Raw genomic sequence first — 12,701 nt, forward strand, 5'->3', positions numbered from 1 at the left:
AACCACCTATTTATGTTTGATTAATGATAAAATGCATTTAATAATATAAACACTTATTGTACTAAATGAATTAGGTTTTGGAGTTATCCATTAACATCTGGTACCAAGTCTATAAGTCCTATTGCACAAAATATCCAAATACAAAGCTTAATTTCTCAAACTTTAACCATTACTGAATGCAGAGAACAACCCACTTTTCAGATGTATGTAACCTCAATGAAGTACTTAATAGATATAATTGCATTGAGGAAAATTAATTAATAGCTGCAATCATGAAGGATATAATTTTTTAAAAATAGAATCATTTTCAACATGATTTACTGAAAATATGACCTGTATTTAGCAAGTAACCAATGAATCATCACTGCTCCTTGTGGTAAGATCTGTAAATTAACTTGAATTTACTTAAGAACTTAAATTAGGAGTAAACATACCTGAAAACAAAAATGAGACTGAAGTCATTTTTCTGTTTATTCTGTGCTACAATTGTCATAAAGAAGAAAATAATTTGGGAACTTGTAAGACAACCAATAAGTTTATTTTGCCACATAAATAGTCAACAAAAAGTACACTTAATAGAGGACAATATTTTTTTCCAAGTTTGCAATCTTTCAAAGCAATTTCAAACCATCCTCTCTTACACATTTATTCATCTGTTAAAGCTGTTTCCATAACACTATTAGAAATCTTTGAAGCTACACTGTGGAACTTTTGATATCACAATAATCCCATTTGCCAATTAACTGCATAACTTTATACATCAGTGCTATATTATGACTAACTGAATAAAATTGTACCATTTTAATAACATATTACAAATATTAATAAACCTTGCAAAACTGCAATCTGTTTGCTATTACCTGTACTGAGTAAAGAGGTACATAGTCTGCATTCTTGAAAAGTGCACAGTTATATACTGGAAAGTAGGTCTTCATTTAAACTTCATATCAAACACTTATGGCATAATAAGTCAATGAGCATTCAAGGAGAACTATCAGTATAGTGCCTGTAATTACTTTTTAAAGAAATATCTTAATATTCCAGGGAGTCACTTAAATGATCCATGCAATTTGATAAAAAATGAGGGTGTATGTAATTTTTAAAAATGATTTTATTTTGAAGTTCCAGCCTTGATTTAAATGGTCACTAATTTTGAACAACAAACAATAATACTAATGTCTATTTTTTAATTAAAATATCCAAAATCAAAAACAACCATTGTGAAGGAGTGATCTGGAAAACTTTAAAGACAGAAAATGATTTATGTATTTAAGAATCACAGCCATTTGAATTTACAGACCTTGCAACTTCCCAAACTATTTCCACACTGTCATCATGTTCAAGCAAACTAATCCAATTTATTTGTTTCAATCTGTATTTTGATTTAATCAAGATTAAATGGCAGCAGGTTCTTTGACATTAAGGACTGTATCACTTTTTCCATTGAATAACCAAACACAATGGTGAAGAGATAACAAAACATAAATAGCAAATGTATACATTAAAAGAACTCAAAAATTAGTTTTTAAAGAGTTGGCTTTTTCCAATACCCTCCTTTCCTAATTACTTTTTGTCCCTTTAGATTATAAATCTTGACTACAGAAGATTACATATACAACTTTTTTTTTTAACTATTTGTTTTGAAGAGTGAATGCAGGTATATGATATTAAACACATCCTAATATTTGAGCTTCAAGATACAAAGTAAACAGATTGTGCAAGAGTAGGCATTAGTGAACTATCAACACCAAATTTGTTTATTTTCAAAAAGTATTAACATATGCACACATACATCATTTGAGAAAAAGTTTGAAGCCAAAGAGTTCTGGTATTTTGCTCTTATCTGTGTCAATTTTCCAGTCTAGAATTGAGAAATAAAAAACGAATCTTTGGCTCAGGTAAAAATAACTGCATGAAAAAGTCAGTGGTCGCCTTAGACTGCAACCAGAGATGTCAGTTTGAATTAGATTTCGAAAGCAGTGCTGATAAGAAAGATTAGCCATAGCAATAGAAAACAAACCAAGAGAAGAAAGCAAACCCAGAAATATTACAGGCTTTCAAACTATGCAGATGAGAACAGGAAATTCCATACTTGTAAGAAATACCAATCATCGTACACTTTGTAGTGAATTTAAATTTCAAATTAACACAGCCTATCAATACCATGCAAAACTATTACCAAGGTGACAAAGCATCAGGACGTCATGTATTTCATTCATCCCACTTCCAACTTTATTGTGTTACCAAACCCAACATCACCAACATAATATCCCAAGAAATTCAAATGTCATGTACTGAGCTTTTTTGGTTAGTAGGAACCTGTAGATAACAGTTACACTTTTTGCTATGCATTGGATTCCACAATTTTGGTGTCACTGCCACTATTGTTTATTGGTCGCCTGGTTGATATCCTGGACTTCAGGGTATCTTCAATATTGCCCATCTCATCATCAGAATTCATGACAGTGACATGTCGACGATACAATGGAGGGCTGTGAAAAAAATGGAAAAGAATGTTATATTATAAACAATCATTTAACCAAAAATTACAATTTTTTATATTGTATTTAGAATTGTAGCATCAATGCAAAAGCTTTTGCTTTGAAGAAACATCCAGAAATTAGATAAGACTAAGGTCTGATGACTCCAGAATAGTGGAGAATTAGACCGTCTTCTCAGGTTTATTTTGCATAGATGCTATAACTGCTGTGGAAATATCAAGTTAAAACAGTTAGATTTGTTTTGATACCAGCAAACATCATACATCTAACAGTTAGTTCAGGAATAATACTATAACAAAGCAGTAGTAATTTTCTTTCTCTCTGACAATTAATGGAAGAAATGCCAGCAGCAGCTATTATTTCTAATCAACCCTTCTATAAAATCCTGAGTGCAGAGGACATTGTTGGGTTAGAGATTACCAATGAGGGTCAACCATGATCAAAGATTAGACATGGTTCAAATATCGAGAGAGATGAATTTACATTTTTCTTTTCTCCAAATCGAAGTTTTGCCATACAGCGGACTTCATCTGACATCAATTTGAAGAATGACCAAATTTTGCTTGCTAGAGCCAAGGAAGTTACAGGTGATATTCATGGACATTTAAAGTCAGTAGGAGGCCATACAGCCCATCATGTTGCAGCTGGTCACAAAAGATCTAACTATCCTAACCTTATTTTCCAGCTCATGGCCCAAAGCCTTGGAGGCAACTTTGTTTTATTATTCTTCAGAAAATGGGATTTTCACTGGCTGTGCTCGCATTTATTGTGCATCCTAGTTTCCTTTGAGGAAGCGGTGGTGCGATTCAGTATTAATGCCATTGAAAGTCAAGGGGCAATGTTAAATTCTTTCGTTAGAGAAGAGGTGCTTTTTCTTTAGTGAACTTCTAGAAAGACTGTTCACTTGAATGTAATAAATCTCAATCAACAATGGAATGAATGAGATTGGCTGAAGACAGTCATCTGTGACGGTGGAGACCCCCAGAGGAGGCTAACAAAAGAAAGTTTATGTGAATCAGAAAATTTATAGAATATGATAAAGGGACAATAAACTGATGAAGAAAGGGAGAATAGAATATGAATTTAATCTAGAAAATTATACAAAAATGGACTGAAAAAGCTTCTGCAAGTATGTAAAAAAAGAAACATTAGGCTAAAATAAATGTCAGTTTATTAAAGAAAATGCCAGGAGAGTTTATAATGGGGAATAAAGAAATAGCAGAGAAACGAAATTATTACTGTGTGTCTGATTTCACTGAGGAAATTACAAGAAATCTCCCAGAAGTACAGATCTAAGTGGTTAGGGAGAATGAAAAGTTAAAAGAAATTAGCATTAGTAAGATGACTGTACTGGAGAAATTAAAGGGGCTGAAAGTTGAGAAATCTGCAAGACCTGAAAGTTTTCATCCCACAGTATTGAAGGAGGTGGCTGTACAGTAGTCACTGCATTGGTGATTACCTTCTAAAATTCTATAGATTCTGGAACTGGAAGGTAGCAAATGTCACCACACTATGTAAGAAAGAAACCAGAGAGAAAACAAGGAACTACAGACTTGTTAGCCTTACATCAGAATTAGGAAAAATAGTGAAATTTATTACAGACGATGAGAAAATAGGTATCAGGTTTATAATGATCAGATTGGGCATAATGACTTGGATGTGCCGGTGTTGGACTGGGGTGGACAAAATTTAAAAAAAAAACACACCAGGTTATAGTCGAACAGGTTTATTTGGAAGCATTAGCTTTTGGAGCGCCGCTCCTTCATCAGTTGGTTGTCCCCATAGTCAGCATAGATTTGTCAATGAGAAATCAAGTTGGAAATTTTCTTTTTGAAGATGTTACTAACAAAATTAATAAAATGGATATAGTATAATTAAATTTTCAGAAGGCTTTTGATAATGTCTCCCAGGGAGGCTGGTTAGAAAGATTAAAGCACATTGCACAAAAGGTAATGTACTGACAAGGATTAATGATTGGTTAAGGTACAGAAAACAGTAGGAATAAATGGGTCATTCTTGCATTGACAGGCTGTGACTGTGGAATACCAAAGAATTGGTACTTCGTTTCCAGTAATTACAATCTACATCAATGATTTAGAGATGGGGGCCAAATGTAATATTCCCAAATTTGTGAATAATACAAAGTTAAGTGGGAATGAGTGTTGTGAGGAAAATGTAAAGGCACTTCACAAGGATTTAGACAGGTTCAGTGAATGGGCAAAAACGTGATAGTATAATATGGAAAGATATTATGAGCAAAGAGGTTATCCACTTTGGTAGCAGAAACCAATGTACAAAGTATTTCTTAAATGGTCAGGAAGTGTGGTGCACAAAGGGACCCATGTATCCTTGGCAACAAATCACTGAAGGCTAATATGCAAATGCAGCAAGGAATTAGGAAAGCAAAGGGAATGTCAGCCCGTATTGCAAGAGGATATGAGTAACCCGGAGTAGTCTTGCTTCAATTATATAAGTAATTGGATAGATCTCAACTGTAGTACTGTGTGTAGTTTTGATTGCATTATCTCAGGAAACGTACTATCGCCACAGAGTGCAATGAAGATCCATCAGACTTGTTCCCAAGATTGCTGAACAGTCAATTACGAGAGATTGGGTAAATTGAGCCTATATTCTTTACAGTTTTGAAGAATGAGAGGTGATCTCATTGAAATTTACAATATATTTAAAAGGGATAGACAGGGTAGATTCAATTAATAAGATTCCCCCTGTTTTCAGAATCTAAAACCAGGGGACACGGTTTAAAAGGGCAATAGATAGCTTAGATCAGAAATGATGAGAAATTATTTTATCCAGAGGGCTGTGAATATTTAGAATTCTCTACACAGACTGCTGTGGACACTCAAATCTTTGAGTATGTCTAAAGTAGAGATTGATATATTTCTGATTTTCATTGGTGTATTGGGTTATGGTGATGGGGTGACACTGACATGTTTGATCATCTATGAGGAAATTGAATGGAGAGGCAGGCTCGACCGTCTGAATGACCCATGCCTGTTCCTATCTCCTATCATCCACTCAAAATGTCTGGCTTTAGCATGTTGCAAATGTTACAGCCTTATCTTTCTGCTCGGATGTACAGAACTCCCTTATCACTGAGGTTGGGGATATTTGTGGAACCTCCTCCCAGTGAGTTGTTTAATTATACATCATCATCCATGACCAAATGACTAGCAGGACTGCAGAACTGATCCACTGGTGGGATTGCTTAGCTGTGTCAATAACTGGCTGTTTAGTGAATGTCTGGAATTCTCTGCCTCAGAGATTTGTGAAGGCTATTTCACAGAAAGTATTTAAAGATTAAGTAGATAGATTCTTGAAAATGAGGAGTTGAGAGCTATGGGAAGTTGACAAGAATTGAAGTTCAGGCCTGGGACAGATCAGCCATGATCTTATAGAATGGCAGGGCTGGCTTGAGGGGATGAATGCCCTACTCCTGCTACTAGTTCTTATGTTCCTAATGCCTTCTGGCTTGCGAGTAACTAGTGTCTTGTACATTGCTGCTATTGGCATGTCCTCCTTCAGTTCTCATTGAAACAAGCTTGATCCTTTGGCTTGATGGTATGAGTAGAGTGGGAGAAATGCCAGACCATGAGACTGCAGATTGTGATTGAATACAAATCTGCTCCTGCTGATGCCCTGCAGCTTATCTTAGACTCCTAGTATCAAATGCTAGATCTATTCCTTTTGTTTTAAAGTGGTATATCTATCAGCCATCAGGTCTTATCCTCTTTTCATCATTTATGATACAGTAATTACATATTATTTTTAATAAGAAGCATGAAAGCAATATAGAAAATATTGATTAGTATTGTGCATGTTACATTATGGAACAAAGGATTAGTATTGATTGAAAAAGAATTCACCCAACATGCAATTAATTTTACATTTCATGTTAGCCTGCTGTCTGTTTTAGAGACAGAAAAGAGTAACACTTCAATTGCGGCAATAAGTAGAGTGTCTATGGTCAGGTATTTCTCTGTTTGGCAAGTGAATTCTGACAAAAATGGCAAGCAAAATCAGATGGGGTAAGAGAATGACTAGTTGTCCCAAACTCACCTGTTTACTGCCTGGCTGTAACTATTTGACTTAAAATCAACATGGAGAAAGTGAGTACTGCAGATGCTGGAGATCAGAGCTGAAAGTGTGTTGCTGGAAAAGCGTAGCAGGTCAGGCAGCATCCAAGAAGCAGGAGAATCGACGTTTCGGGCATAAGCCCTTCTTCAGGAATGAGGAAGGTGTGCCAAGCAGGCTAAGATAAAAGGTAGGGAGGAGGGACTTGGGGGAGGGGCGTTGGGAATGCGATAGGTGGAAGGAGGTTAAGGTGAGGGTAATAGGCCGGAGAGGGGGTGGGGGCGGAGAGGTCGGGAAGAAGATTGCAGGGCAAGAAGGCAGTGCTGAGTCCGAGGGTTGGGACTGAGATAAGGTGGGGGGAGGGGAAATGAGGAAGCCAGAGAAATCTGTGTAAGATGAGGCACTCTTCTTCCAGGCATCGTGTTGTCATGGTCTGGCGATGGAGGCGGCCAAGGACCTGCATGTCCTTGGTGGAGTGGGAGGGGGAGTTGAAGTGTTCAGCCACGGGGCAGTTGGGTTGGTTGGTGCGGGTGTCCCAGAGGTGTTCTCTGAAACATTCCGCAAGTAGGTGGCCTGTCTCCCCAATGTAGAGGGGGCCACATCGGGTGCAGCGGATGCAGTAAATGATGTGTGTGGAGGTGCAGGTGAATTTATGATGAATATGGAAGGATCCCTTGGGGCCTTGGAGGGAAATGAGGGGGGGAAGTGTGGGCACAAGTTTTGCATTTCTTGCGGTTGCAGGCGAAGGTGCCGGGAGTGGAGGTTCGGTTGGTGGGGGATGTGGACCTGACGAGGGAGTGGTCTTTAGGAAGATGAGGCGCTCTTCCTCCAGGTGTCGTGTTGCCATGGTCTGGCGATGGATGCGGCCAAGGACCTCTCCAAAGTTTGGGAGCAGATTTGTAGCTCGGGTGCTCATTGTTGTGGTTCTGTTCGCCGAGCTGGGAATTTGTCTTGCAAACGTTTCGTCCCCTGTCCAGGTGACATCCTCAGTGCTTGGGAGCCTCCTGTGAAGCGCTTCTGTGCTGTTTCCCCCGGCATTTATAGTGGCCTGTCTCTGCCGCTTCCGGTTGTCAGCTCGAACTGACAACCGGAAGCGGCAGAGACAGGCCACTATAAATGCCGGAGGAAACAGCACAGAAGCGCTTCACAGGAGGCTCCCAAGCACTGAGGATGTCACCTAGACACGGGACGAAACGTTTGCAAGACAAATTCCCAGCTCGGCGAACAGAACCACAACAAGGACCTCTCCCTTTCGGAAAGGCCACTCCCTCCTCAGGTCCACACCCCCAACCAACCCAACCTCCACTCCCGGCACCTTCCCCTGCAACCGCAAGAAATGCAAATCTTGCGCCCACACCTCCCCCCTTACTTTCCTCCAAGGGATCCTTCCATATCCGTCACAAATTCACCTGCACATCCACACACATCATTTACTGCATCCGCTGCACCCAATGTGGCCTCCTCTACATTGGGGAGACAGGCCGCCTACTTGCTGAACGTTTCAGCGAACACCTCTGGGACACCCGCACCAACCAACCCAACCGCCCTGTGGCTGAACACTAACTCCCCCTCCCACTCCGCCAAGGACATGCAGGTCCTTTGCCTCCTCCATTGCCAGGCCATGGCAACATGACGCCTGGAGGAAGAGCGCCTCATCTTCTGCCTAGGAAACCTCCAACCACAAAGGATGAATACAGATTTCTCTGGCTTCCTCATTTCCCCTCCCCCCACCTTATCTCAGTCCCAACCCTCGGACTCAGCACCGCCTTCTTGACCTGCAATCTTCTTCCCGACCTCTCTGCCCCGACCCCCTCTCCGGCCTATCATCCTCACCTTAACCTCCTTCCACCTATCGCATTCCCAACACCCCTCCCCCAAGTCCCTCCTCCCTACCTTTTATCTTAGCCTGCTTGGCGCACCTGCCTCATTCATGAAGAAAGGCTTACGCCCGAAACGTCGATTCTCCTGCTTCTTGGATGCTGCCTGACCTGCTGCGCTTTTCCAGCAAAACATTTTTCAGTTAAAATCAACATGAAGCAATTCCATATGTGCACACTAATGCAAAGACCCTTAATTTTGCCCTGAACTCTGAAGAACATCCTCCACCATGAGACTTTTATTTCTCCCATTTCCCACTCCAGCCATTCAGTAGTCTCTACAAGTGAGATGTTCAACTTGAACCAAATTATAGCTAGGTTTTTGCTGTACCCTTGCCCATTGAACAATCAAAACCATCTTTAACATTAAACTTTTAGTTGTCAGAACAACACTTATTCCATAAAGGAGGCTGTAATTTCTATACTGTCCTATACCCAATTCAATGTACCACTCAGTTCTGCTCTACATTACATTATTACTCCTACAGAATACAGCATGCTTATGATTACAGTATAAACTGCGTAATTTTTCAACTAGTAAGTTTCAGTTAAGAGAAGTGAAGTAAGAATAGTCATGCATTTTCAATGCTACATTCCACACAGAATTCAGATGGACCTACTTTACTCGTCACTCTCTGGTCTGTATAAGTACTTCATCATCACACTGTCTACTTGCTTCATTTTATTTTTGCTGCTTTTCTTTGTTTTCTTTCCAGACTTCTCAGCTTTGCTTTCTTTATCCAATTCATCTTCTGAATTAGATTCTCTCTTTTTTGCACCTCGTTTGATACTATTGATACTTCGATATGAAACTGTGGACCCTGAAGAGGAGGAACTTGACGAAGATTCAGATGACTCAGAGTCACTTTCCTTTTTTTTTGATTTCTTCTTAGACTTCTTAGAGTGTTTCTTGGAAACTTTCTTTCTTTGCTCACTTTCTGATGCAGATGATTCAGAATCTAAACTTCTGCTTTTTTTGCTTTTCTTACTTTGTGGCTTACTGAAATCTAGCGAGGAAGAGGATCTTAACGGGATGGATGGCTGTTTACTTACTTTTTCTTCATCCTCTTCAGTGTCTGGGTCTAGACTTGTTCTTTTGAATGTAATTGGTTTATAATTCAGAACTTCATTAATGGCAGCTTCTAAATCAGGATCCAAATAATTCCTGTGGCTCACGGGTTTTATGTTAGAACTATCCAGTTGCATATCATCTGAAGCAGAAGATCTAGGTCTGGCAGGAACACTATAGCTGCGCCCTACAGATTGCTGACTATATGATGATCTTTCACTTTGCACTACACTGACAGCATCATCATCATCATTCATCTCACCAAATCTACTTCTGGTGAAAGATAATCTTGAATCTGTACGACCACTAAGTGTAGGACTTTGCACTCCTACTTCTGACTTACGGTTGAGCAATGGGCTAACCGGACTGAATAAGTCAGTCTGATTGTCATCAAGTCTTGAAAGACTTCGTCTCAGGCTAGATGAAGGACTGTTTATAGCAAAACTCACAGATGATTTGATATCATCCTCAGCTTCCAAGCCTCGCCATGTTGAAATACGACTTACAGGAACTGATACAGCAGAAACTTTGTCAAAGTCAGGACTAGTCATGGCCCATCTCCTGTCCAGTCCTTTTCTAGCTCGACTTGTGGCCTCTGAATATGCCTGAGAAATAACAGATCCCCTATCATCCAAGTCTTCGACACCTTGGGACTTTTTCCAAGAAGTAACAGAGACATTGTCATTCAAATTGTCTGTACTGGTGGTTTTCTTTATTCTTCGAAAAGACCTATCTGGTGACGTTGATCGTTCCTTACTGAGTGCTGTCAGAAGGGGATCATTACTGCTTTTACCACTAAGAGAATCCTTCATATTCCCTCTTTTACGATAGCTGAGAGAACTCATTACAGAAACTGGTCTAACGTCCTCCACTTCCTTCCCTTCTTTTAAGTCTTTCCCTTCCTTTCCCTCCTTCAGGTCCAAACTAAGAGAAAATCTGGTTAATAGACAAACAGGAAACAAAGAGAAAGAAAATCAAATTAATCATAAAAGTATGTACATTGTACAAAAATTAAACAGCAACAGTAGTAATAGACAATAAAAGGGGAAATAAAAGCAAAAGGCACATGAAAACAGCTTTGAAGTAGATGGTGGTGATGAGCTCAACTTATGAGACAAGGGAGAAGGAAACGTGCAAAGGTTTTAAGAAGTGTCCAATGTCCCACCTGTGACTGAAGAAAATATGTCCAAGTAAATAAGTTAGCAATTTCAGAACAATTCAGAGCAATTTCTATTAAGTATTTTTAAAACTTTATTTCATTATACATAAAAGGAGTATTACTTACTGATAGATACAAAATGGTTAAGACTAAAATGTTGGTCAGCAATATAATTTTTAAATTATATTAATATTCAGCTTTATATTCTGCTAAAATAATACAAGTTAATACATATTTACTTAAATGTTGGTGTTGAAAGCATTTACCATTTTTAAAAAAACCTATTGAATTAATTCAGATTTTCTACTAACCTTGAACTTTTTAGGCTTCCGTCATCTGAATATGTTTTGGCTGAGCCCTTGTTCTTTGACAGCCAGGATTTGACGTCATCGACACGTTCATCAACTTCAGAGTCCGTGTCTGAATCACCCTCACTGTTCCAAGACATGCAGTGAAAAACATGTTTTAATGTTTATGTATCTCCCTTTGAGGCTTGATAGTGCATTCAGGTTAAAAGAAAAGGGAGAATATAACACACACAGTAGGAAGGTGTCCAAATTTATATATATATTGCTTGTGTTTCTTTCCAGCACACAGCAGTTGTTAGTAGCTTTCTGCATTATTTAACATAATGTCATATTTTAACTTTTAATTTGCAGATGTAGTTAGTCAAAGTAACAGGCTTATTAATAGTTATGAGAGAATTGGGCTTTGCCTCGAGCACAGTATTTGTAACCAACACTGCAATGTTTGTGTTATCTACCATAAGAACTAGGTGTGGGTAACATGATATTGAAGAATCCAACAGATGTATATTCCTGCTCCTTTATGTACAAATTTTAGATTCACGGACACAGAAGTATCTGGGCTAGTATTAGGCTATTTGGTTATGAAAAGTAGTGTCATTCCGTCAGTGTCTTATGCTGTAAACTGCCCAAATTAAGATGGAGTTTGAGACCTTTATACCTTCTGGTACTATGCTATGGTCAAGTGCTGACATTATGATACTGTCTCTTAAAAGGTATTTTGATACTGTGTGCCTCTTTAAAGCATAATAATGTACTACTCATAAGACAACAATACTTATAATAGCAGTTATACTAAAAATCATAAGTTCTATCACTATAAACAACAGATCACAATTATTTGTTTCCCTACTAATGAAATTTTAGCTATAAACTTCCAGCTGTGTTAGCATACAAAGTATGCCCCTATTTTTGTTTAATATGTTTTATCCTTTCCCCTCTTGAAACACTGTCATTCATGACTCAAGGGGTTAATTTCTTTTGAGTTTGACATGACTCTTCTTTAGAACTGAAATCAAAATTCTCCAGTTCTGAAGACTAGTCATACTGGACTTGAAGTATTATCTTCTGCTCTCTACAGAGAATTCATTTGTCAACCATGATAATAATGTTGCCATGTTTTGGGGTGTTAGGGCATGAATGGTGAGCCAAGTTCTGTACTCAACCAAGGTCCACATGGTCATGTCCAGCAGAGGTCACCGAATAACTACACGATGCAGTTAGCCCAGCTGTCTGAACAGCTGACTTGCGATGCAGAGTGATGCCAACAGAATGGTTTCAACTTCCGCACCGGCTGAGGTTACCATGAAAGATTCTTCAACTTTTGCCCTTGCTTGAAATATTGTTATCCTTAGATTAAACCATCATCAGTAGTCTCTCTCTGAGGATGAAGGTGTATTGTTCAGTAGGTTTACAGCCACTTCTTCGCGAATAACCATATGGAACAGATAACCTGGGTGAGGATGCCCACTTTAATCCAGAGATCGATTATCCATATAGCTTATCACAAGCCAAGGCTGAATTTTGGGTTATTTCTACTCCAGCAGCTCAGATACATGGAGTGTAAAATTCCAATGCCATCATTTATGATTTTAGTTTGTTTTGTGGCATTTGTGATAATATGCTCAACCACAATAACATTTCTGACATTTAAACATATAGCCCTGCTCTGAGTCTACTCCCTGACTTGAAAGATTT

At 38.7% G+C, this 12,701-nt stretch overlaps 1 protein-coding gene across 20 annotated transcripts in view; it reads right to left on the reverse strand.

The window, feature by feature from the left end:
* Positions 1-447: 447 nt before the first annotated feature.
* The window catches only part of myo18ab (myosin XVIIIA b), a 289,512-nt gene continuing 277,258 nt past the window's right edge, over positions 448-12,701 (reverse strand). For 18 of the 20 annotated variants that reach the window (XM_072589709.1, XM_072589707.1, XM_072589706.1 and 15 more), the window contains 3 exons: positions 11,010-11,132; positions 9,091-10,475; positions 2,340-2,492 (listed from right to left, as the gene is read on the reverse strand). In XM_072589709.1, the coding sequence (XP_072445810.1) occupies positions 9,092-10,475; positions 11,010-11,132 (1,507 nt within the window). In that variant the 3' untranslated portion in view covers positions 2,340-2,492; position 9,091. Of the gene's footprint in view, positions 2,493-9,090; positions 10,476-11,009; positions 11,133-12,701 lie in introns of all 20 variants that reach the window. The other 2 variants (XM_072589711.1, XM_072589710.1) reach the window with 1 other exon arrangement.

Source organism: Chiloscyllium punctatum, chromosome 19 (assembly GCF_047496795.1).
Source record: "Chiloscyllium punctatum isolate Juve2018m chromosome 19, sChiPun1.3, whole genome shotgun sequence".
In the NCBI taxonomy this organism is placed as follows: domain Eukaryota; kingdom Metazoa; phylum Chordata; class Chondrichthyes; order Orectolobiformes; family Hemiscylliidae; genus Chiloscyllium; species Chiloscyllium punctatum.